This window comes from Desmodus rotundus, chromosome 2, assembly GCF_022682495.2.
Source record: "Desmodus rotundus isolate HL8 chromosome 2, HLdesRot8A.1, whole genome shotgun sequence".
Classification (NCBI taxonomy): Eukaryota; Metazoa; Chordata; class Mammalia; order Chiroptera; family Phyllostomidae; genus Desmodus; species Desmodus rotundus.
The window spans coordinates 203,651,944-203,676,973 of NC_071388.1; the positions used below are offsets into that span (position 1 = coordinate 203,651,944).

Sequence of the window (25,030 nt, forward strand, 5' to 3'; positions counted from 1 at the left end):
ATGTTTCTCTCCCCCTCTCTCTCTCCCTCCCTTCCCCTCTCTCTAAAATCAGTGAGTATGCCCTCAAGTGAGGATTTTTTTTTAAATACTCACTGCTTATAACTTTGAATATTATAGATTTCTCTGTCCAGAAATGCTGTCTGAGATTTTTTTTTTATTATTGATTTTAAAGGGGGGGTAGAGAAACATCAATTTGTTTTTTCATTTATTTATACATTCATTAGTTGATTCTTATATGTGTCCTGACCAGAGATTAAAATCACAACCTAGGTGTATTGGGATGACGCTCTAACCAACCGAGCTACCTGGCCCAGGCCTATCAGAGATTTTTAAGAGCCATGTTTTTTATGGTGAAATAGCAATTTCTTTGTGCAAATCTTAGGGATCTACATTCCTCTTTGAGATGCTCCCCCCCCCCCCATTTTATCTGACAGGAAGAAATTAATCTGTTTATCAATATACCAAAGCTTCTCCAAAACTATACTAATTTTTTTAGTTTTCTAAAGTCCAGTAAGATGATTTTTTTTAAGAGGAAATATTGAAGGTAGGACAAAATTTGTAAAGTTTAGGGCAGGATCTATGTGATTTTGTTTTTCTTGTGGTATTTTTATATGTAGTAGATATTCAATAAATACTAAACTGAACTAATAAAGTAAAAAACTACAAATAAGTATAGCTTAGGATATAGAGTTTCCTGGAAGAAAAGTATGTTTGGGAAACTGTTTTCTTCTCTTATTTTCCTGATAATGGATATTTTACGCATCTCTTTTATATTGTGATGAAAACAATTTTAAAAAGTATATCCCTACCTTTTAACCTGTAATGGTATTCACTTTTTTAAAAGATTTTGTTTATTTATTTTTAAGGAGGGTAAGAGAGGGAGAGAAACATCAATGTGTGGTTGCCTCTCTCACACCCCCTACCGGGAACCTGGCCTGCAACCCAGGCATGTGCCCTAGACTGGGAATGGAGCCACCAATCCTTTGATTCACAGGCCTGCCGGCATTCAATCCACAGAGCCACACTAGCCAGGGCAGTATTCACTTTATTTTTAATAAACTAGCCAAAAAACAGAAGAGAATAGGAAAAGTTGCCTGAATTTCCACAATATGTAGCTCCATTGTTAAAAACAAATCCAGCTAGCACACTTGTAATTATCTGAATAAATATACTTTTAAATTCAACATATCAAAATGTGATAAGTATTTAGAAAAAACTTAACTCATATTTAACACATTCTGTGCTAATAAAATGTTTTCCCAGGTATTAGATTTTTTGCTCTCTACCTCTCCCCACCCAATAAACAAAATCCATTGTTTTTCCTGTGGCTTAACCATTTTTAGACATTTATTTTTCTAAATATGTTTATGGTGATGCAGAGATGAGCTTTTATTGATGATCAGGGATTAGTCATTTAAATGCTTATTTAACAAATGTTTAAGTGCTAATCCAAGAATATTATAACAAACTATAGGAATTCTTTTATGATATTATCCAAGATAAATGTTTATATAGGAAAGCTAAGATTTAAGGAGTATCAGAATCATCTGAAATGACTGAAAGAAAGGCAAATGGAATTAAATATTTGGTGTGTTTTCTTTTAATTTGTAGGTATCTCCCCATCGCTTGCCTTACATTGCCTCTCTCTTTATTACCCTCCTTGCAGTTTGTTGAAGAAACAAGATCATTATTGCTGTCAGCTTTCCCACACTATGTGGAATTTGCTGATTGCATCCCTGTATATACTATAATGTGTGTTTGGTCTTCTGTATTTTCTGTAAATTGGTAGTTGGTTCAATTTTTCTCTCTTCTCTCCTCTCTCTGGAGGGGTAGGACTGGCAGTACACATAAGGTCTAGTTGTTTCTCATTTTATGAAGTTAGCAGTCATTGATAATTATGCTGAGGTCCATTAGTTTATTCCAGCTTGCAAAATGGTGATGATATAATTTATCATTTATTCATTTATTAACTGTTACTTTAAATTTTTTTACATATACACGCACTATACACATGTTTATGTTTGGATAAAGATTAATGTGCAGTTTTGCTTTCAGTAAATATTTCCATTACTGTCTTTACTTAGAAAGATTCTTTTGTCCTTTTAGAGCTACCTGCTGAAAAATTGAGGTAAACAAAGAATATTACAGTTTTACTGTACTCTTGAGATTGAATATCTAAGCTAATTTATTAAAGAATGTGTCATTCCTTGTCTTAACACTTTCCAAAAGAATGTGTCAGAGTTGGAGCTGTTTTTCAACTGAGAAACTTACAAGAATTTTATGTGCTTTTGAGTTTATAGCCCTCATAACCTAGTTTAGTCTTCATGGTAATCGACTAGGTAAAGCTCTGCATTAAATTCCCAATGTTTATGTTCCCAGACAAAATTTTTTCTAAGTCTCATGAAATTATGAATGCCCTGTTCTAAGTATATTTTTTTAACAAGTGGGGATTATGAAATAAATGAAGTTTTAAGATACATTTAGGATAAGCTCTTTGCTGTGAGTCCGTTTTCCCTAGAATACTCTGCACTTGCTTAGAGGCAAGGGGGTAAGTATTCTATGTGCCATTAGCTCCCTAAAAGATCAGTGAAAAAATCTGGAGGTCAGGACCCTGAATAAAAATAAGAGTCCAAACTATAGCATACTAGTAGCCAAATTCCTAGTTCTGACCCAAAGACAGTTGCTGGTTATGCATCTAGATTTCAGTGGTTATAGTATAGTATTATACTATACCAGCCCACCAACCCTCCCAGCACAAAGTAGAGCAAGTATCATTTTATGGATAGAACAATGAAAACTTAGAGAGATTTAGTGATCGCCACTCTCTTAATAAATGGCTGCACTAGAATTGGTATCCAGGTCTTTAATTCTAAGCCCATGTTCTCTCTACCACAAAAGACTGAAGACAAAAGAGGCAAAAGGATAATTTAAGGAATCACTGTATTATTTCCAGTGAGAGGTGATTGGGTTTTGAAACAGGCAATGGAAACAAACACGTTTTACAGGTTCCACTTGACTTGGTAGCAGGTTAGATGTGGGGAGTGAGGGAATAAAATGATTTGAGTTCCTGGGTGCATATGAATGATCATGGTGGGAGAAGCAATATAGGGGAGACGTGCTCTTTATTCCTCTTATTCTGTATGGAATTGGGTATGTAGGTGGAGTTGTTCGTGGTGTATGTAGTTAATGACATTCAGTCAGTACTTTGAAATTTAGGATGCTTCTCAGATTATTTGGAATCTGTTGTTGGTAGGGAATACCAGGGAGTTAAAGGTGGGGAGGTGTATATTCTTAATTCCTGTGTCATTGTGTTAGTATGTGTCACTTGCCTAATGAATTACAAATTTATAATTCTACCAAAGGACTTCCCACAGCGATGGACTCCATGTGCTTAGAACTGTGCTTCTGCCTACATATATATATTGCTATACTTTTGCACCTCTGGTGAAGATAAATTAGAAAAAAGACACCATATTCTTGAAAGTTTTCTGTTTTATTAGTATCATTTAACATTGAGGTTGCAAAAAATACTCAATAAAGAAACAGTAGTTAATAGCCAGTAAGCTTAAAGAACGGAATTCATATGTGCAGTTCATGGGCCAGTGATGTGGCAGTGACTTGTGCATATGCCCTCGCACAATTCCTGCTCTGTGGAAGGTTTGCACAAATACTAACATTGGTAAGATGACTATTAGCTACAAGCCAAGAAATTTTATTGAAACTACAAATCAGAACTTAGTTACCTATTCCAGTGTGTGTTTTATTTTTTTAAAGCAGGCCTTCCCTAGACCTATACGTGGTCTCCCTACTGGGAACTTCAAAGCACATAAAATTAAAAGACACTCAGCCCTTATGAAGTAACACTCACAGGTACTTATTAACTCTACCTTCTTTTGATTATTTAGCTGAATTATAAACTTAAGGGGGAAGGGGAACAGTGAAGGTCTTGATATTTTTTCTAGTGGTTAACCATTAGGCCTTGAACCTAGTAGAAAATACATGTTGGGTGAGTCTCTAAATATAAATTTAGTTTGTCTCCCCTTGTCTTTTACTAAAATAAAATAAAATTATTTTTATAAATTATTTTTTTATAAAAATTATATTTCAACACCAAAGTTATTGCTGAAGACAAAAAAATGAGAATTTTATGCTTACCAAGGCTAATTTATCAGTTTAATATTCAACGAGAGTAATGCAGGGAGATTTAAATCTTTCATGCAGCTTTGGAAATATCCTAGCGTGTCTATAGATGACTTTTGTCTTCTGAAACAAAACACAGAGTGAGCAGGAAACCTAAGAATGGATATAGAGCAGTGTGTACCCCTCATCACCGTGGTTATTCCCAACTATGGAGGAGGCGCAAGGGAGTGACCGTAATTCTCTAAGACAGAACTATGGTTGAGGAATCACTGATACATTGTCTTTCTTTGTATTTATTCTCTGAATATTGAAGACAGATTTCTACTGTCAATAATTAGAATTCTGTAGATGTTTAATTCTGTAATTTCTGTTAATTATTAATTATAGCTGTTGTTTCCCATAACTTTAAAAAACTTGGTGCCCAAACCAAAAGGTTGCAGGTTCGATTCCAAGTCAGGGCCCATTCCTAGGTTGCAGGTTCTGTTCCAGGTCAGGGCACATGAGGGAGGCAACCGATCAGTGTTTCTCTCACATTGGTGTTTCTCTCCTTTTCTCCCTCCCTCCCCCTCTCTCTCAAATCAATAAACATGTCCTCAGATGAGGATTTTTTAAAAATTGGTTAAAATTCTCTCATCTTGACTTAAAATGTGTTACGTATAACACTGTCTTCACTTTCTCTGTTTCTTATCAGGACCCCTGAACAGTGCCCCAGCGTCGTTTCATTATTGTCAGAGAGTTACAATCCGCACGTGCGCTATGGAGCTGCCATGGCCCTGGGTATCTGCTGTGCTGGTACAGGAAACAAGGTAAAGCCCAGGGCCCGTGGGATCAATTCTTTCCCGGCACCAGACTGTTTTCCTTCACAGAAAAGTTTATGTAACAGCTGTAAAAATACAGGCATGGTGTGATCTCTGAGACTTAACTTGCCTCACAGAGCTTCCCAGAACTTCCTTACTTTACTTTGCTGGATGGCGCAAAGCCTTTTAAGAACAAACTATCACATTATGTGGGTGGCTATAATGAAAAAAAAATGCTTTTGACTTTTTTTTAAGCACTGATTTCTTTTTTAAAAGAAGATAAAGTATTTTTTTTTCTTTAAAGAGCTATTTCTGGTCACTTTACGTGGTTATTTTACATGTTTAGTTTGCAGAATTAGTATTGTAGATATCAAGGTTCTCATCTGAGGCCACCAAAATCAAGTCAGTTTGATTCCTTTGGTTTGGTTTGGTTTGGTTTGGTTTGGTTTTAAGCAAATCATTTTAACTGCTATTTTCCTGTTTTATCCTCACAAACTTAATAGGTAACATAATATCTGTTAATGAGCCCTCAAAAGTGACGAGGCATTGGGTTAGGCAGGTCGATGATTTGAAAACATAATTCATCATGAGATTCATAAAGAAATGCCCTATTGCTTAAATAACAAGCATTTTTGATTCATAAAACATAACTGAAGCTAGGAATTAAAATAGACATTTTTATTACATGTAGCAGAAATTGTGTAAAAATTTATCCAATATTTTCATTCTGTCTCCTTACCCTGTATTGTTTTTCTTCGTAGTACTTATCACTCCTTGCCATATTTTTACAGCTGTTTTATATGCTGTCTGTCTGCTCTCCACTGAAATGTAAAGTCCCTGGGAACAGTGTGTCCACTGCTAGAATCTGAAGTCAGACCTGGCACATAGTAGACTTCAGTAAATATTTGTCAGACGACTGATGGAGGGAATATCATTTAAGGATTTGATGGTGAACAAGTTGGACATGGTATCTGCCCTTACTGAGTTTTATTTTTTAAATGTCTTCATTTCTTTTGGGTGAGAAATTCTTACATGAGAATGTTTCTTCACTTTTACTAGAAATGTCTTTGGGTATATAAAATGCAATTTATAGAAATTGGCCTTCACATAGTTGGATGTTTTAGCAAGTGTTTCCCCCTTCAGGTTTTTAGTAGACATTTATGTCAGGCCTCATAAGTTATATGTAAATTAGATTTTCTTTCCTCTCCAGATTATTCTAAACTTAATATCTAGGAGCAAATGTTCTTTGAGACACAGCATCTTACAAGTTAATTCAATGAAAACTTATTATTACTCATACTAAATAAGTCTGCTTTATTTCTAAGATAGTTTGTATAATCTTCATATCAATACCTATCTGTAGTTTGATGCTTTGATTATTTTTGTTTCATAAAAAACTTGAATCATCTGTTTATTCTAAAATATCTCTTTGATGTCATATCACATACCTCAAAGGCCAAGTTAGTGTCTTTTAACTTGTAAATTGGAAATTTGGTTGTATTTTTATCATGACTATTTCATAAGAAATATTAACTATATGAGTAATGTTTGAAAAACTTAGTCCCCTGCACAATACCATTACATTTTTTAATAAAGTAGGGAGAAAGAAAACACTTAGCTGGTATTGTAATATCTGTTAATAGCTTTGATTTTTAAAAACAAATAAATTCAGTCACACACCACATAGTGATGTTTGGGTCCCATAAGATTATAATGGCCCTGGCCAGTGGCTCAGTTGGTTAGAGTGTTGTCTCTTCCACCAAAAGGTTACAGGTTGGATTCCCGATCAGAACACGGTCATAGCTAGATTGCGGGTGTGATCCCCTGTTAGGGCACATATGGAAGGCAACTGATCAGTGCTTGTCTCTCACATTGATGTTTGTCTCTCTCTGTCTCTGTCTCTCCCCCCACACCTCCTCTTTCTCTAAAATCAATAAGTCTTTGAGTGAAGATTTTTTAAAAAGATTTTAATGGAGCTGGAAAATTCCTATCACCTAGTAGTGTTGTAACCATGGTAACATTGGTTAGTGCACCACCGCGTTACTCATGTGTTCGTGATGCTGGTGTAAACAAACCTACTGCACTGCCAGTCATATAAAAGTACACACATACAATTACAACAGCAGGCTGTACCGCCTAGGTTTATGTAAATGCACTCCGTGATGCTCGCACAACGACAAAATCCCCTAACTCTTCATTTCTCAGAGCCTATCCCAGCGGTAAGCAGCATATGACTGTAAATCCACATTGTTAATGTTCTGCAGGGAATCGTTATAAATTATGGGCAAAAGAGTTCTTGGTCAGATACCATGGACAAAAGCTAGGAAAAACTAAAGTTCCAGCAGTTTCTTTAGTGAGGTTTCCGGGAGCTTTTGTACATTCTAGAGCCTTTGATATGCTATATACATTTGAATCTACAAGAGGAGGTAATATATAGTGTGCAGGACCTCTCACTTACTTAATCAAGGAATCCTTTTTTCACAGCACTGACCCCATTCTGAAGGACATGATGTTGGAGAAATCCCATTACTTATGGTCATTTTAAGTGTAACTGTGAAGTTAATTCTGTACTATTTGATTTGATTTGTTTTACTATTCTAGCAAGTAGAATCTTTGGGGGGGGCAGTTTATCTTTGTTCTTGTTTGTTTCAATTTAGTTTTATAAAATCACCTAGGACATAAAATAAATAATAAATAAAATTGTTAAAAATTATCTAGGACATTACCATACCCTGGTATTTGAAGGAAGTTGGATACTTAATTCAGGTTTTGGAGTCAAACTGACCTAAATTTGCTGCTTCTGTGACTTTGGGAAAATTACTTAACCTTTCTAACACTCAGTTTCTTTGTTCATAAAGATTATTTTGTGTTGCTATTGTTTTGTTTATGTTTTATTTTTAGGATTAAGAGGATTATACAGGATAACATATATAAAGTACCACTCTGCCTGGAAAATAATAGGTGCTTATCAAACTAATCTCATTTTCTCTTTCTTTTTGACCTCTTTTACTTCAAGACAGGTGTACCCATGTTCTACAAGCTTTTCACACCATCAATTATATTGAAACTTAAAGCATACTAAGTTCTGAACTATTGCACCTAGTTAGTTTTAAATTAATTTGTTATTACAATGTCAGATGAAAGTATTGACTTAGAATGACAATAAATAATTTGAAAACCCAGCTATATCAACTTTATTTAAGGGTTTGTGTTTTGTTTTGTTCTTTAATATTTTCAGGAAGCAATTAATTTGCTAGAACCAATGACAAATGACCCTGTGAACTATGTGAGGCAAGGTGCTCTCATAGCTTCAGCACTCATCATGATCCAGCAGACTGAAATCACTTGTCCAAAGGTGAGCAGGCAGAACCGATCTCTAGAATAGAGGTGGTTCACGCTTTTCTTTAGTAACTTATCTTCTTTTGAGGACATTTTTACCTCACATATGATGAACATAGAACTCATAGAAATTAAAGAGGTAGGAGAATGGGAAAATTTAAAATATATAATACTCTTTAAGTGCATTTTTTACAGATTTCTGGTCACTTTGTTGATTCAGCTGTATAACTGTACTTGAAAAATTAGAACTCATAAGTTGATGAAATCATAAAAACTAACTTTAATTTTTGCCTCCTACTGTCCTTTTAAAATTTATTCAGTGAGGTACCTTGTTCTTCTGATACAGAGCGGCCCATGACTTTTCTGACCCATCCTTCAGTCTCAGTTTGCAAATGACTACCTCCAGATTCTCTGTTAGAATGTCGTTGCCCTCTTGGGTGATCTCCTGGGTGGGGTTTTAAGTGGCCCCAGGACATTTTTCTTTTCCTCTTGGTCCACATCTGCCAAAGGAACACTCATATGTATTTTACCCTTCTTGTAGGTGGGGGTGTAATAGGCTCTGGGTGCAGCTTAGCCTACTCCTTTGTCTCTCTCTTCCTCTTTCCCTCTCTGCCTTCCTCCCCTCCCCCTTCTTCTTTCACCCATCTTTTCTCTCTGCTCGTGCCTCACTCTGCCTCACTCGATAGCTGATGCCTCTTACTGTCAGTGCACAGTGACTGCTGATCATATTAAGCTCCCCAAGTGGTCCTTCTGAAGCCCATTTTGTTGAGAAACAGAAAATGCATGTTATTTACATATACTAAAAATCACCATGTTTGATATATATTACGTAGGTGCGATAGTTTGTACAGTAATCTGAGATCTTTTCATTCTTAACTTAAAATTAGGGCAATTAACAGCCTCGTATTAAGTCTGTATTGACAACAGGGGGAAAAAATTGGCATACTGTCATCTGCCCCATCACGCAGAAGTACAGCTTCTTCTTTGTCAGCAAAGTACATTGATTTGGTACAGTGGTGGGTAGAAGAGAAAAATTTCTAGAACTCAGGGAGAACCAAGATGGCGGCGTAGGTAGACACACTGCGCCTCCTCGCACAACCAGAACTGACAGAGAATCGAACAGCAAGGGGGACCAACACCAAGGAAATAGAACATAAACATTCATCCAGACTGTGTCACAGCGCTGCGACCAGCATTACCCCGCCCTGGTGAACACCTAAGGCTCCGCCCCTTAAAGTAACAGACGCGCCAAGACAAAAAAAAAAAAAAAATGGCCCAAATGACAGAACACTTCAAAGCTCCAGAAAAAATACAACTAAGCGAGGAAGAGATAGCCAACCTATCAGATGCACAGTTCAAAGCACTGGTTATCAATATGCTCACAGACTTGGTTGAATCTATTCGAAAAACAGATGAAAAAATGAAGCCTATGCCAAGAGAAACAAAAGAAAATGTACAGGGAACCAATAGTGATGAGAAGGAAACTGGGACTCAAATCAATGGTATGGACCAGAAGGAAGAAACAAACATCCAACCAGAAAAGAATGAAGAAACAAGAACTTGGAAAAATGAGGAGAGGCTTAGGAACCTCCCGGATGCCTTGAAACGTTCCAACATCCGAATTATAGGGGTGCCAGAAGGAGAAGAGGAAGAACAAAAAATTGAAAACTTATTTGAACAAATAATGAAGGAGAACTTCCCTAATCTGGCAAAGGAAATAGACTTCCGGGAAGTCCAGGAAGCTCAGAGAGTCCCAAAGAAGCTGGACCCAAGGAGGAACACACCAAGGCACATCATAATTACATTACCCAAGATTAAACGCAAGGACCTACATCCAAGATTACTGTATCCAGCAAAGCTATCACTTAGAATGGAAGGGAAGATAAAGTGCTTCTCAGATAAGGTCAAGTTAAAGAAGTTCATCATCACCAAGCCCTTATTATATGAAATGTTAAAGGGAGTTACCTAAGAAAAAGAAGATCAAAAATAGGAACAGTAAAAATGACAGCAAACTCACAGTTATTAACGGCCACACATAAAACAAAAACAAGAGCAAACTAGGCAAACAACTAGAATATGAGGGTTGTCATTAAGGGAGTAGGAGGGGGAGGGGGGGAAGGTACAGAGAATAAGTAGCATAGATGATAGGTGGAAAATAGACAGGGGGAGGGTAAAAATAGTGTAGGAAGTGTAGAAGCCAAAGAACTTATAAGTATGACCCATGGACATGAACTATAGGGGGGGAATGTGGGAGGGAGGGGGGTGGGCAGGATGGAGTGGAGTTGGGGGGGGGAAATGGGACAACTGTAATAGCATAATCAATAAATATATTAAAAAAAAATTTCTAGAACTCATTGATTATTCATTCTCATTTTCTAGAACTTTATTTAATAGATTTCAATTTCTAAGCAGTTGCTATCATTTTTGTTTCCTTTATTCAGTGCTGCTTTTTCTTTGTCAAAATCATTTTAAGACTTCCAAAAATCATACTGTTGCAAAGATAGAATCAGTCTTCTCATCCTGTCTTAATTATTGTCTTGTGAAACAAACATTTTTCAGACACCTCATTTTTTTTCCTGGTAGAAACCAGGAAAGTATAGCAGTTTTAAATATAGCAGTTAGATTATAAGTAGCTTTCACATATTTTATTTTTGCTTTTGATCTTCTAATGACAGTGTCATTAAAGAAGGAAGTTTAGGCCATGGAATGTATCTTTCCTAATGGTAACTTATAGATATTTATTCACTTTGACCTCACCTGTCAGTTTCACATTATTTGTTTTGTGAACAAGATAATGTTTTACGATCTTCCCATCTCTGCTGTAGGATTTCATTGATTTTATAATCATAAGCTCTGTACCAACAATGGCAGTGTCTTTGGAATACGGATGGGGTAGGGTAGACTGTATAGTTTGAGAAAACATTCAACTATTTATTCTAATAAATAATTTCTTTTTATATTTAGAGAAAGTAAAATACAGCAGTTTAAATAATTAGTATTTTTTAATAATTCTATAAAATATTGTTGAATCAAGTCTTAGCTGATGTGAATACGTGGTGCACACTTCCATCTTCAGGTTGTATCAGAATCTTAGGTATTAAGAATACTGAAGTACAGTTACAGCCGGTACAGCCTTGCCACTAATACAAACTCAGTGGAGAAAGTGAAGTGTGTATCCCCACTGACTACAAAAGCAAAACTGGATGACAGTATAAAAAAGGAAACACTGTCCCTTAGAGTGACATTGTGCTTAGCTCATGAATTCTTAAAGTTCTGTCGTTTGCTGCTATTAAGCATGTGATAAAGAGTTTTGTGGACTATAATCTCTACCATCTCTCTTTTATCTGATAATTGCTAATAAGACAATATTAACATTCTTTTGTGGTGGTATGAACATTTTGCTGAAAAGAAAAAGCTGTTAACAAGTTTGAAGTGAAATTCTAAAGGCTACAGAGTCCTAGTTACAGGGTTGTAAACAAGTCCATGAAGTAAAATGGAAACACCTCAAAATCAAAGATCAAGTGTTAATTTCATCAAAACTATTGCCCCATCCTCAAAAGAATCAAAACAGGATATTTCTCAGATATTTTGTGAGATGTACAGTGGAAATTTCCAAAGGGAATGTCTTTATGTAATCACGACAGATCACATCCTTTTACAGAATGCCGTGTTGACACTTAGCTCTACACAGTGTGAGCTTAGTTTAAGGAACTCAGTTCATCTTTGCTTTTCTTCTGCCAGTTTATTTGCTCACTCACTGTCACAGACATAGACCCAGCAACATGTGTACACCCCTAGGTGATTAAAAACTCAATTTAGAAAGCTTTTAGACCAGAGGCTTAGAACCATTTAACTGGAATAATGCCCTTTGGACATTAACTAGAATAGGTCCTTGGAGCTATTTTCTCTCAAGATCCCTACTATACTCTTTATGAAGGATCTATCTTTTGTTTTTATTTTTATATGAAATCTGCCTTTAGTAATTATTTGAATGTGTGTAGTATCATCTGTAGAATCAGATAAAAATATCACTGTAAGAATAGATCTGGTGTTCCCCTGGCCTACTATCATCGGTCCTGAGGTCAGCTACAGGAAAGCTGCTCCCACCACTGAGCAGGTACCCTTTTTTGAAGTAGGATTATTTGGTCAAGCTTGATAAATTTTTTGAGGTTCTAAAATAAATCCCAGTATGAGTGGTTTAGGCTTTTGTGAGCTATCAAGGTAACCTAGAAATATTTCTGAAGAGAATGTGTGAACTTATTTTCGGTTTTCACATATTTATTGAGGGCCACAGGGGAGGGGACCTCCTCCCAGTCAAGGGAGCTATTCACAGTTTCTTCAGCCCACTTCAAGCTTGGACCCTGGGGATCTTGGGTGGCTAGGTCACACTGGGCATATTCCCATCATCTTGGGCGGACACTGAGTAGTTGTAGGGTGTGACCTGGGTGATCATGGCAGCATACTTGGTGTAGAGGCTGAAGGCAGAATTACAGGGAGGCCCCTGATGGTGAAGGACACAACCACCACCAGCTCTTTGGCCCAAACATTCCTGAAGGAGGCAGCGAGTCTCCTGCCATCTTGGTCTCGGCAGCCCATGTGTGAGCTTTTATAAAGTGAAACTATGAGCGTGAAATTTTACTATCAGATGGTGATATTTTATAGCATACCGCATCTATAAATAGTAATCTATATTACCATACTATTGCCTTAAGAGAGGGACTTAGATTCTAACAGTGTCAGTGGTAATGTAAAGGAAGGGCTGTGAGCATATAATACTAATAAAATTGAGAAAGAAGCTAAAAACATTAATTGGGCTATTGATAATTGGGAAATCATGAAAGCATTTACAGAAATATCTTGAAAGAAGAATAAAGAATTTTCATTTTAGGCATGTTGAATTTGAGATGATAGCAAGGCCATTGGACGTAAGATGAGAGCATAGCAAAAGATTCAGACTGAAGAAAGAGATTTGGGAACTAGTCACAAAGAAATTTTGTAAGTGCATCCCTGGCTGGTGTGGCTCAGTGGATTGAGTGTCAGTCTGCAAACCAAAAGGTCACCAGTTCGATTCCCAGCCAGGGCACGTGCCTGGGTTGCAGGCCAGGTCCCCAGTTGAGGGCACCCAGGAGGCAACCACATACTGATGTTTCTCTCCCTCTTTTTCTCCCTCCCTTCCTCTCTCTCTTATTAAGAATAAATAAATAAAATTTGGAAAATAAAATGCATGAATTTGGAGAAGGTAGATTTTAGATAATCATGCAACAGAATGCATGGATCACAGAGTTGCCTAAAATTTAATTGTTTCTTCTATGAGATTATTATCATAATATAAATTGGGAAGTTAATATGATTTTCTCCTGCAAATTCTAGTTTATTTTATGTGAGGGGCATACTGTTCGTAACCATGAAGTTGACTCAGAAAATCATAACCATGGCCATGATTGCATTGAGTTGTTTGTGATGGCAAGGAAGCCTGTCGTTTCACCCATCTTACTTCAGATTTCACGTTTGTCAAATAGAGATGGTGCACCAGATAATCTTGAAGTTAACTTCCAAATTTAAGATACTGTCGTAACCTACAAAAATAATAATTCTTTATGAAAATTCATGAGAATTAAAGTACTGCTACATAAGTAGTAAAATGCGAAGGAAAATTTCAATAATTAAAAACTAGCTTTTTAAAGTAGTACACTTAATATTAATTAGATAAGCCCATTATATGTTTGCATTGTTTTTTTTAATCCATCTTTCTATTTCATTGGATGTTTTCCTATTGTTTTTGGGTACAATTTTATATTTAAAGTACTGTACATACAGTGCTTTGTCCAGTGTTCCTTTTTGTAAGTTCTTGAAATATTTTGTACCTTTACACCATAAAATTTCCATCCTATATAAGGAAATGTAAGTGTTCTTCTAAAATAAGTTCAGAATCAAAGGAATTTGACTTAGGATTATTAAAACAAGAAGGGGATTTTTTGATGATCTAATCATGTTGGGTTTATAGTTAGAAAAAGACCTAGAGAAGTGAGTAGCTTACTAATGCTTACATGCTGGGTAGTGGCAGTTAGTTCATTGTTTTTCCGTGAAATTCTGTTGCTGCCTGTGAATAAAAATTACAACCGTATTTAAAGAATATAATTTTGGTAGCAGCATTTAGGTTGCAGAGGTAATGGGAAGACTGGTAGCATTCTGCCTCTGATGGTAAGATAGCCATGTTTACTGAACTATAAAATGCCTCTTATACATTTCATTACATTTCTCATATATATTCATACACACACACACGGGCGCGCACGTGCGTGGTCTGTCCAGAATAAAGTCCAGCCGTTGTTAATATAACGAGAATGGTTTGTGTGGTGACCTCAGTGTAACCTGGCAGCCCAGGAGAGTGGACTGGAATGCACATGCATGAACAGTGACAACTTCACTGTACTAGTCAGTGAGGGCAGTAGATGCCATTGAGTGAGCATGTGTATGTGTACTGTGTGGCCATCACATTAAAAAAGATTGAGTGAATAGAGCAACAAATCTGCATCTAGTTTTGCATTAAGCTTGAACATTCCTCTTCAGAAACTATTCGGATGATTCAGAAGGCCACAGGTATAGGCAACTGGTGACTGGCAGCTTCATCATGACAACTTGCCTGCTCGTGTATTACTTCTTGTGCAGAGCTTTTTGGCAAAATATCAAATCACCCAGGTGACTCAGCCCCGTTACCAGCCTAGATTTGGTGCCCTGTGACTTCTGGCTTTTCCCAAAACTAAAATCACCTTGGAAAGGGAAGAGATTTCAGACTGTTGATGAGATTCAGGAAAATATGGCAGGGCAGCTGATGGTGATTGGGAAAACTGTGTGAGGTCTAAAGGTGCCTACTTTGAAGGGGACTGAGGCATCATTGTCCTCTGTACAGTGTTTCTTGTATCTTATATCTTCTTTAATAAATGTCTCTATTTTCATGGTATGTGGCAATATACTTTCTGGACAGACCTCATATAAATATATATGTTTTAGAAAATGAAGAAAAGAATAAAGAAGCAAACAAAAATTACCAGTAATCCCATCCTAAATGAGTCAGCACATGTTTGATTTGAGTATGTTCCTTTTCATTAGGAGTAATTATTGTGACATGTCCTCAAAAATTAATGTGTATGCATAATAAATTTTTACTACATACACTTAATCCAAAATATACCTCACACAACTTCACTCAAGGGTAGTTTTACTTTAAGGTAGACCTGAAGGACCATGCTATTAAGAAGTCTGTAAGGTTGATGGTAAGCAGAAGAGCTGTAATTCACAGGGCAATAAAGCCTTACTGTTCCCTTGAGCTGTTTAAGCCTGCTGACTAACTGATGCCATATGAAATTGTATTCAGCATTCCTTTGAGCCTGAATCATCCTCTGTGGAGTGAGGGCTGAAGACCAAACTGGTGCTCCCACACCAGAAAAATCATAACACCATGATTTCAGCATGGAACTGTGTTGCTTTCAAATATGGTCCATATCCCTCTCTTTGAATGTTGTGAATTCAGAACTCAAGTTTCATTGCCAATTGAGCAACCTATTTTCTCTGCTCTAAAATGACACAGCAAATGAATAGTTAGTCTGTAATTCTTTTTCTTGTTCCTTCAGGTGAATCAGTTCAGACAACTGTATTCCAAAGTCATCAACGATAAACATGATGATGTCATGGCCAAGTTTGGCGCTATTCTGGCCCAGGGAATACTGGATGCAGGTAAATGTTTTTAAATGTTAACTGTATGACGTGGTAGAGATGGAGTCTGGGGTAAATTATTGCTGGAGAAAAATTGGTGCCTGCAGTTCGTATGAATAATTCAGTAGAGTGCCTGCTCTGAGGGTTTGAATCCCAGTGCCTTCCAGTGCTGGCTGTGTAACTTTGAGAAGTCATTTCCTCTCTCTGTGTCTGTTCTCTTGTCTTGTCAGGCCTACCTCGTAGTGTTGTGAGAATTTAAAATACATGTAATACATGTAAAAATACATGTAAATTAGAACAGTGTCTTTCACTTGGCAAAGTGCTCAGTATTGCCTGATTTTATTTTTGAATTCTCTTAGTATGTATCAGTAAACAAGTTGACATTGAAAAATTTAAGATACTTGCAGTATTTGCCTAATAAATGCATAGCACACTATGCCATCAGGCGCCTGAACTCACACTTCCCTGCTACAGAATGGACTTGGGGTTCATCGGACGTGTTCTTTAACTGTCGTTATTGGTGACATCTCAGTAGGGCATAAGAGAATGAGCACACCTGTTTCATTTTACAGTATGTGATTCCGTTTCTTATTGTACCTTAGCCATGTAGAATATAATTTTTAATTAATCTTTGCTAATCAAAAGATGAAGAATAATATCTCAAGATTTTCATGGTAGTTCCATTATCAGATAAACATTTCCTCAAATTTATTAGCCATCTGTATTTCTTTTCATAAAAACACTGTTAGCCATGTTTATGCCAGTCTTTCTTTCTTGATCAACTACAAATGTGTGTATATAATTTTTAATGAAGGAGATTGGGAAAATATATTTTTCTTAAGGTGTTTTTGTTTGTTAAATCATTTTTGGTTTTCTACTTGCTGAGTGTATGTTTAACCATATCAAGTTTTCCATTGTCCTTGTTTTATAATTTTGATAATCTCCCTTAAAAGTCTCTTTTTAATTACTCTCTGATTTGTTTTCTTGACTAGATTTGCTAGAGATTTTCTTTTACGCATTGATGCTATTCTTTTTTCTCTAAATTCTTTATTTTTGCTTAAACCTTTTATTTGCTTTTTCTTTCCTTTTAAGTTTTTGAGGCAAATATTCTTCTCTGTTAATATATGTCTAGTGAGAGTTTTTTTGTTTTACTTTTCCAAGAAGTTGAGAGTTTTCTGCTTAAATTTTAGTGTTAACTACGATTTGGTTTTTTCTTTTTTAATTTAAAGACAGTTTCATGCAGCTGAATTTAAACAAGGAAAATAACATTCCATAGATACTTTAGATAGAGGTAAACCATTTCAATTTTTGATGGTATTAATTCTCTCCCATGTATAAACAACACAGACATTGATAGGCCATTATTTCTCCCTCCTCACTATTCCAATATTTTTATTGTTTTTACATGGTATATAACGTTTACATTCTCTTGTGAAGTTATATAGGTCTCACAGTTTAGGCCTAGTTTTGTATTTAAATGGATTAAGTACTCACCACCATTTTTAATTGCTGCTGCTTTTCCCTGAGTGTCTGTACTAAGGTTTCGCACTTAATCGGCTGGATTTTATCTGTCACTCTCTGTGGGTTTTGACAAATGCAAAACACCATGTATCCACCATGATAGCATCGTACAGAATAGTTTCACTGCCCTAAAAATTCTCCGTGCTCCACTTTTTCATCCCTTCTCCCCTGATTCCCCACAATCCCCTGGCAACTGCCATCTTTTTACTATCTCTATAGTTTTAGTTTTTCCTTTTCCAAAATGTTATATAATTGGAATTATGCAGTATGTAACCTTTTCAGATTGGCTACTTTTGATAATCAGTTTTTAAATAAGATTAAGGAGTAACATTTTACTATTCTACAACCTTTTTTTTCTTCTAGCTGCCACTTTTTGAAGTTCGTGGTTTTAGACTATAGCTCTATACTTGTTCATTCAGTAAACTACAGTGTTTGCAAGTTTTTACTGTATTTGTTTTGTAAGCATTGGACGAGGATAATTCTATATATTAGCTTTATTCTGCTATCTTTACTAGAAGTCCTCTCCCTGTTTTCCCCTCCTTTCTAGTCCCTCTCCTGCCACTTTTTTGTGTCTATTTGATTTGTCATGAACAGATCAAGTATGATGCTCCTGCTCTATTTCTTTTTTTATTTATAATGGTTTTTGCCTTTGGTATTTTAATGTTTAATACATAAAAGTCTGTACTGTCGTGTTTGCTGTTACGAGCATAAAGCTATTCTCTTATCCCTTTTTACTTTGTTACTATCCTATCCTATCCTCCAAAACTGTGCTGCAGCTGCATTAGAAAAATGTGTGCTCTGCAGTCTGTCTCTCGGAAGACAGTGGTAATAGAGAAAGCCTGGAGAGGACCACTTCAAAGGAATGAGTGGAGTTATTAGAACTCACTCAATGATTTGGTCTCTTCAGGAAAAAAAACAAAATTAAGGTTTACAAATGAAGTTTCTAGAACTGTGTAAACACTATTAATAGGATAAACTTTCCCTTTTATAGTAAATCTCAGACTGTTAGAACAAGAAGCTAGTTTAGTTTCTAAGTCTAAAGAAAATGAAATTTAACTTCAATAGTTAGATAAATACCACATTCTCTACAAAGCCTTTCCTCCCTCTTCTACCATCCCACCCAGCCCTCACCCTGAGTTAAGTATCATGCTCAGCTCTATGTTCCCAGTAGTACCCAGGTTTAGTACATCTTTCATAATACTTTTATGCCTTGTTTTAATTATCCAAGTTCTGTCTTTTTCTCTCGACTGGAGGCTCCTTGGGATTTTTTGGGGGGGGAGGTAATTTGTTCAAAATTCTCACGCTATAGTAAGCATTTGGTGAATTTGGTGGTTAGAGTAGGGAAGAGTGCAGCAGACAATAAATGTATATAAATCATTCCTGTTGGAAAACAAAATTAAAGTATACCTGATTTTTTTTCCCAGATAAAATCTTAAATATCTGTGGTGGAGTATTAAGAAAATGTAGATTATTTGGTTGGAGAGAAGAACCCTGACTCTCACAAAAACTTTAAATGCTTTTTGGTTTAGCAAAGTTAGTACTCACTTCCTGACTCCAAACAAACTGTGAAGGCATCTGTGAGATACTGAGATTAAGAGAAGTAAAATGTGAGCCACAGGATCCAGAATTAGAATTCAAATTAGGTTGGTGACTAGGCACAGACAAGTCCCTTTAAAAAAATATTTTTTCTTTATTAATTTTTAGAGAGAGGGGGAGGGAGGAAGAAATAGAGGGAGAGAAACGTCAGTTGGGGACCTGTCCCACAACCCAACATGATGCTCTGACCAGGAATCGAACCAGTGACCTGTTGGTTCCCAGGCGGGCAATGAGCCACACCAGCCAGGGTGACAAGTCCCATTTTTATAGGCTATATTATATGAACTAAATGATTTGTGTCTCAGAGTTCTGGGGTTCAGCATTAACAATGCTACCAGAAAGACCAGAGGCTATAACATGGCAACCCATGGGCCAAATCTGACTTAAACACATTTTGTTTTGTTTGCGTAGCAGAGTTTGCAAAATTTTGGATAAAATCCAGATTCAAGTCTATTTTAAAAAAACAAAAACAAAAAAAACTACCTGGTGACCCTAGATTTATACCCCCAGTAACATGGCCTCTTTAAATAGGACCTGAACTTTCCAGTTTGCTTCAATCCTTACTGCTGCCAGTGCAGGTTTTCTCATTTGTTTACCTGACTGGTTCCTAAAGGCATTCCCATTTGCAACCCCTAATAGCTTCCTAGAATCTCAGTGTTACAAAGCCAAATAAAGATCCAGCTGTCTAACTGATGCTTGGATCTTAGCTCTTGTGCACTAGCTTTCAAACTTTCTTTGTATTCCTTCAAGGGATAGTCTAGAGGACATGGCAGTAGGTAGCTGAACAGGTCAGGTTTCAAGCCACTTACCCTCTCTACAGCCCAAACTTCTGATTAACTAGAATTAGCTGTGATTTCATTTGCTTAGGTATCATGCCTTCTCAAAAAAAATTTTTTTCTCAATTGAATCGAGAATGGAAAATTAAAAATTTCTTTGGTTAGTGGTAATGCTTTAGTTCTAGTACTGGAGTTTAAACCCTCATTTTGTTGTTAATGGAGGAAAAGACGTTTAGAGAGAAAGTGGACCCTGGCCAGGTAGCTCAGTTGGTTGGAGCATCATCCCGGTATATCAAGGTTTCAGGTTTGATCCTCAGTCAGGGCACATACAACAAACCACCGATGAATACCTACATGAAAAAGTGAAACAACAAAGCAGCATTTCTCTCTATCTCTCTCTCTTTCTCTCTTCCCCCCACTTTCGAAAGAACTTGTGGGACATTTGTCCCACACCTCCCCGCTTCCTTTTTTCTCTCTCTCTAAAATCAACAAATAAAAAAAGATAGAGGGAAAGTGATTTTGTCCAGCATCACAAAGCTAGTTAATGTTGGAGCTGCCTGCATTTAGACATGACTAAAGCAGGAAAAGTAAAACTAAACAAACATTATCTACTGCTCGCCTCTTTGCTATTGCTTGCAAAGATGATGTGTGTTAAAATTTTACTTTTTAATATTGTTTTAAAACTTTTAGTTATTGGTTGGAGGGGGGGGAGAGAGAGAGAAACATCAATTTGTTGTTCCACCCATTTATGCATTCATCGGTTGCTTCCAGTACATGCCCTGACAGGGGATTGGATCCACAGCCTTGGCGCATCAGGATAGTGCTCCAGCCAACTGAGCCACTTGGCCAGGGTCTTTACTTTTTATTAGTACATTAATAGCCAGTGTATAATACAGATTAATATTTAATTTAGCACATGCAGTTTTGATGCCCTTCAAGCTTAGTTTCTGAAAAATGCCTCCCTCTATGGAAAGGTAGATTTATCCTGAGTCCAGTTAAAATACAGCACTTCCAGTTTTGGAGACCCTAGATCGCTCAAAGGCTAACTAATTCCAGCAACTCCATATTAGATTTTATGAACTATACTCTTCAAATAATCACCATATGCTTCCATAGTGCAGTACTTAAAAATCTTAATTATTATTGCCCTGTTGGATTCATGTTCATGGTCTCCCTCTTTTTCTACAGGTGGTCATAATGTCACAATCTCCTTGCAGTCCAGAACTGGGCACACCCATATGCCTTCTGTGGTTGGCGTCCTTGTCTTCACCCAGTTCTGGTTCTGGTTTCCTCTTTCACACTTCCTATCATTGGCTTATACCCCTACCTGTGTCATTGGCCTTAACAAGGACTTAAAGGTATGCTTCTGAGACCTGTTTTATAGTGCATCTTCCTCACCATATTCTGTTCACCATCCACTCAAGAATGTTTTCATGAAATTTTAAAAATGAATTAGCATCCATCAATAAAGTATTTCCCCTTCAAACTGAGTTATCACCTTATTGAGTGGAAGTTTTAAAAATCAAGTCTTCTTAATAACTTTGTAGCCTTAGTAAACCAATTCAGAGGGAATGGTAAGAGAAGAGACAAAATATAAAATATGAAAAGGCTTTGGGAGCTGCTGAAGGATTTCATGTAGGTAGATAATATGATGGAGTTTGAATTCTAGAAACATCATTTGGGTATAGTGGAAATCTGTTACAATGCTATTGCAACAATCTGGGCAAGGAAGAGAGAGGGCCTAAACTAAATAAGGAATGAAGGTTTAAGACAAGGACATGTTTCAGAGTTATTTGATGCTAGGGTATTTGATGGGGGAAAGGATTATTACTGAAGGGAAATCAAAATAGGAGGATGTCCCTTTGATTGTGACAGAAAACAAGACCAACAGTGAGGACCCAGGGAATCTGACAGAAACTAGTGACTTAAGTCAAGGCACTTAAGGTGATACATCCCCTATCATCATACCATCTTTTTTTTTTTTTTTTTTAAATATAGGGCTTGTATGTACTTAGGTCTTCCTCAGTCCTATGGTTCCTCCATCACCATCTTGCTCTCCCATCTTCTCAGGCCTTTTTGACCTTTAAATAACTCTTAAATCTGGTCATCACTGTTGTTAAAATGTTCTATTGTTTTCAGAGTGGAAAATTTTTAGGCAAAAAAAAAAAGGCTGATAAAGATTGAGTATTTTATTGATTTTTTTTTAAAGTATAACTGTCCAGCAAATTATCCTTTAAGTGTTTGGTCATTAAAGTATTCACATGTGTGACTATTGAGCAGTTTAACTCTCAAAACAAGAATCTTTTGGTTTCCCAATCCCTAATCTTTAACATTGTGGTTAAACATCTTATAGAATCTTTAGGGACTTTTTCCTCTGGCCCACAACTTTATCATCTATGTTTACATTCTTCACAATGAAAGTGGGATGGAAAGACAAGATTTCTTGTCCTGGTACATATGATGCTCATGACCATTCATTATCAGTGCAAACTGGATAAACAGAAAAATTCAGACAAGAGAACTTTAAACCTAGTCAAATAAGTGATACGAAGCTGACTTTTCCATTAGGCTCATGTTAGACTCTTGTAAGGTGTGATTATATGGTGTGGAAACTGTATACACACTAATATAGGTTGTTAGTGTGGTACAAGGAAGTGATGTGGAAGTTAGGTGTGCAGACTAGGTAATCCCATAACACTTTACAAAGAGGTAATTGTTGATCTGATGCTCACACCAGGAGTGGGACTTAACCCACCAAGCAAGGTGCAAGGTCAGTAAAGATGAGATAAAGGGATGCCCATTCAAAGGCACAGAGCTACAGGAAAGTATAGGGAACTACAGGTAGTTCTGTAAAGCACCTCAAAACTAATCACTGAAAGAAAACATGCCTTTAAGGGGAGAATTGATGACATAATTGAATAGCACTGTAATTGAACATCTAACCTGGATCTCTTTGCATTTGTATGCTTGTTAAGAGAATGTAATACTTAAATCTTGATTTTGATTATTTTAATGGAGGAAGGAAATTCTTTTATTTCTTCAGATGCCAAAAGTTCAGTATAAATCAAACTGTAAACCATCTACATTTGCATATCCTGCCCCTCTGGAAGTACCAAAAGAAAAAGAAAAGGAAAAGGTAGGTTCTTTGTTCCTTTGAACAGCATTTGTACTTATATATAGGAGCTACTTAGTATTTTGCTTGGGTTTGTTTTAAATATTTTAATTTTTTTTAATTATATGTTATTGATTATGCTATTACAGCCATCCTGATTTTTCCCCCTTTGTTTGTCTCCCTCCACCCAGCATCCCCTACTCCCTCAGGCAATCCCACCTCCTTTTCCTGTCCCTGGGTCATGCATGGAAGTTCTTTGGCTCCTCCATTTCCTATACTGTACTTTACATCCCCATGGCTATTCTGTAACTACCTATTTGTACTTCTTAATCCCCTCACCTCTTCATCCATCTCCCCACACTCCCTCCTATCCCTTTATCTTTAACCTTTGGCATTTTAATTATAATGTCTTGGAGTGAGCCTCTTTGCGACCATCTTGTTTGAGACTCTCTCTGCTTCCTAGACTTGCACGTTTCTTTTATTATTTTTTTAAATAGATTTCCAGTTTCTTGCTCTTCCTCTTCGCCTGTCACCCCTGTGAAGCAAATGTTGGATTACTTAAAGTTGTCCCACAAGTTGTTTACACAATCTTCATTTTTTTTTATTCTTTTTTTCTCCTTGTTCTGATTGGTGGTTTTGTGCTTCATTATGTTCCATATCATTGATTTGATTCTCAGCTTCATCCACTCTACAGTTGTTTCCCTATAAATTGTTCTTTATTTCAATTAGTGTATCCTTTATTTCTGACTGGATCTTTTTTATGCTCCTGAAGTCCTCACTAAGTTCCTTGAGCATCCTTATAGCCATTGTTTTGAACTCTGCATCTGATAGATTGCTTATCTCCATTTCATTTATCTCATTTCTAGAGTTTTGATCTGTTCTTTCATTTGGGCCATGTTCTTTGTCTCATGTTGGCAGCTTCCCTGTGTTTGTTTCTGTGTATTAGGTGGAGCTGCTATGACCCTGTCTTGGTAAAGTGGCCTAATGTAGTAGGGTGTCCTGCAGGGTCCAGTGGCATGGCCTCTTCTATATACCAAGCTGGGTGCCCAAGGTGTGCCCATAGTGTGGGCTGAGTATACCCTCCTCTTATAGTTAAGCCTTGGTTGCTGTTGGCAGGTCAATGGAGGGATTTACCTTAGCCAGTCAACTGCAGAGATTGGCTTTGACCACTGACCACCAACATCCGCCCACCCTGGAGGATCAGCCATGCAGGGTCAGGGTGGTAGTGCTCCACCGTGGTCGGTAGCTGTCCACTGGGTGCACTGGCCCTGAGGTCTCCCAGGTGGTGAAGGCCAAGATCTGTCCCCACCTGTGTTTTGCCTGGGGCTACTCTGCCTGAGTTATAGAGCAATCTGAGATGACTGCTACTTGTGCTGGGCTTGGAGATTCCCAGGAGAAGTCACGCTATGAATCTAGGCTGTGGCCAGCTGCTGCTTGTTTGAGAGGATTTAGTAAGTTGTGAAGTATGATCCAAGACTGGACATTCATATGGAAAAGCAGCTTGGATGTGCTCTGTTGGGGAGTGCCCGGAAAAGGAACAATGGCCTCTGTTCGCCTTGATGCCAGACACTTCAGTTTGTCCCTGTATACCACTGGTGCCTTTCAAGCTGCTACCCTGGTGCTGGAGCTCAGAGGGAGTGAATCTGAGAAGTGAGTGTGTGGGTTTTTTAAGAGGAGCTGCTTGGGGCTTGAGCAGTTTCTGCCACGGACTCAATCCTTGCTAGTTTTTGCAGCCAGCAGTTGTGGGGACTTACCTTCCTGGAATTGGAACCCTGGGCTGGGGGGCCTGGTGTGGGGCTGGGACCTCACTCCTAAGACATCTCTCCCAAATTTTTACCTACCACACGTGGATGTGGGACCAGCCCATTCTGCATCTGCGCCCGTCCTACCAGTCTGGATGGATGTGTTCTCTTTAATTCCATAGTTCTCAGACTCCCATTCAACTCAATTTATGATGATTCTGAGCAATGGTTGTTCTATATTTTAGTTGTAATTTTGTTGTGGTTGTGTAAAGAGGCGAACCATGTCTGCCTATG

The 25,030-nt window shown here is 37.2% G+C and overlaps 1 protein-coding gene across 4 annotated transcripts in view; it reads left to right on the forward strand.

Moving 5' to 3' along the window:
- The window catches only part of PSMD1 (proteasome 26S subunit, non-ATPase 1), a 93,625-nt gene that overhangs the window by 57,784 nt on the left and 10,811 nt on the right, over positions 1 to 25,030 (forward strand). For all 4 annotated transcript variants that reach the window (XM_045198071.3, XM_071220742.1, XM_024563723.3 and 1 more), the window contains 5 exons: positions 4,832 to 4,946; positions 8,176 to 8,292; positions 15,908 to 16,010; positions 21,071 to 21,240; positions 22,926 to 23,018. In XM_045198071.3, the coding sequence (XP_045054006.2) occupies positions 4,832 to 4,946; positions 8,176 to 8,292; positions 15,908 to 16,010; positions 21,071 to 21,240; positions 22,926 to 23,018 (598 nt within the window). The remainder of the gene's footprint in view (positions 1 to 4,831; positions 4,947 to 8,175; positions 8,293 to 15,907; positions 16,011 to 21,070; positions 21,241 to 22,925; positions 23,019 to 25,030) is intronic.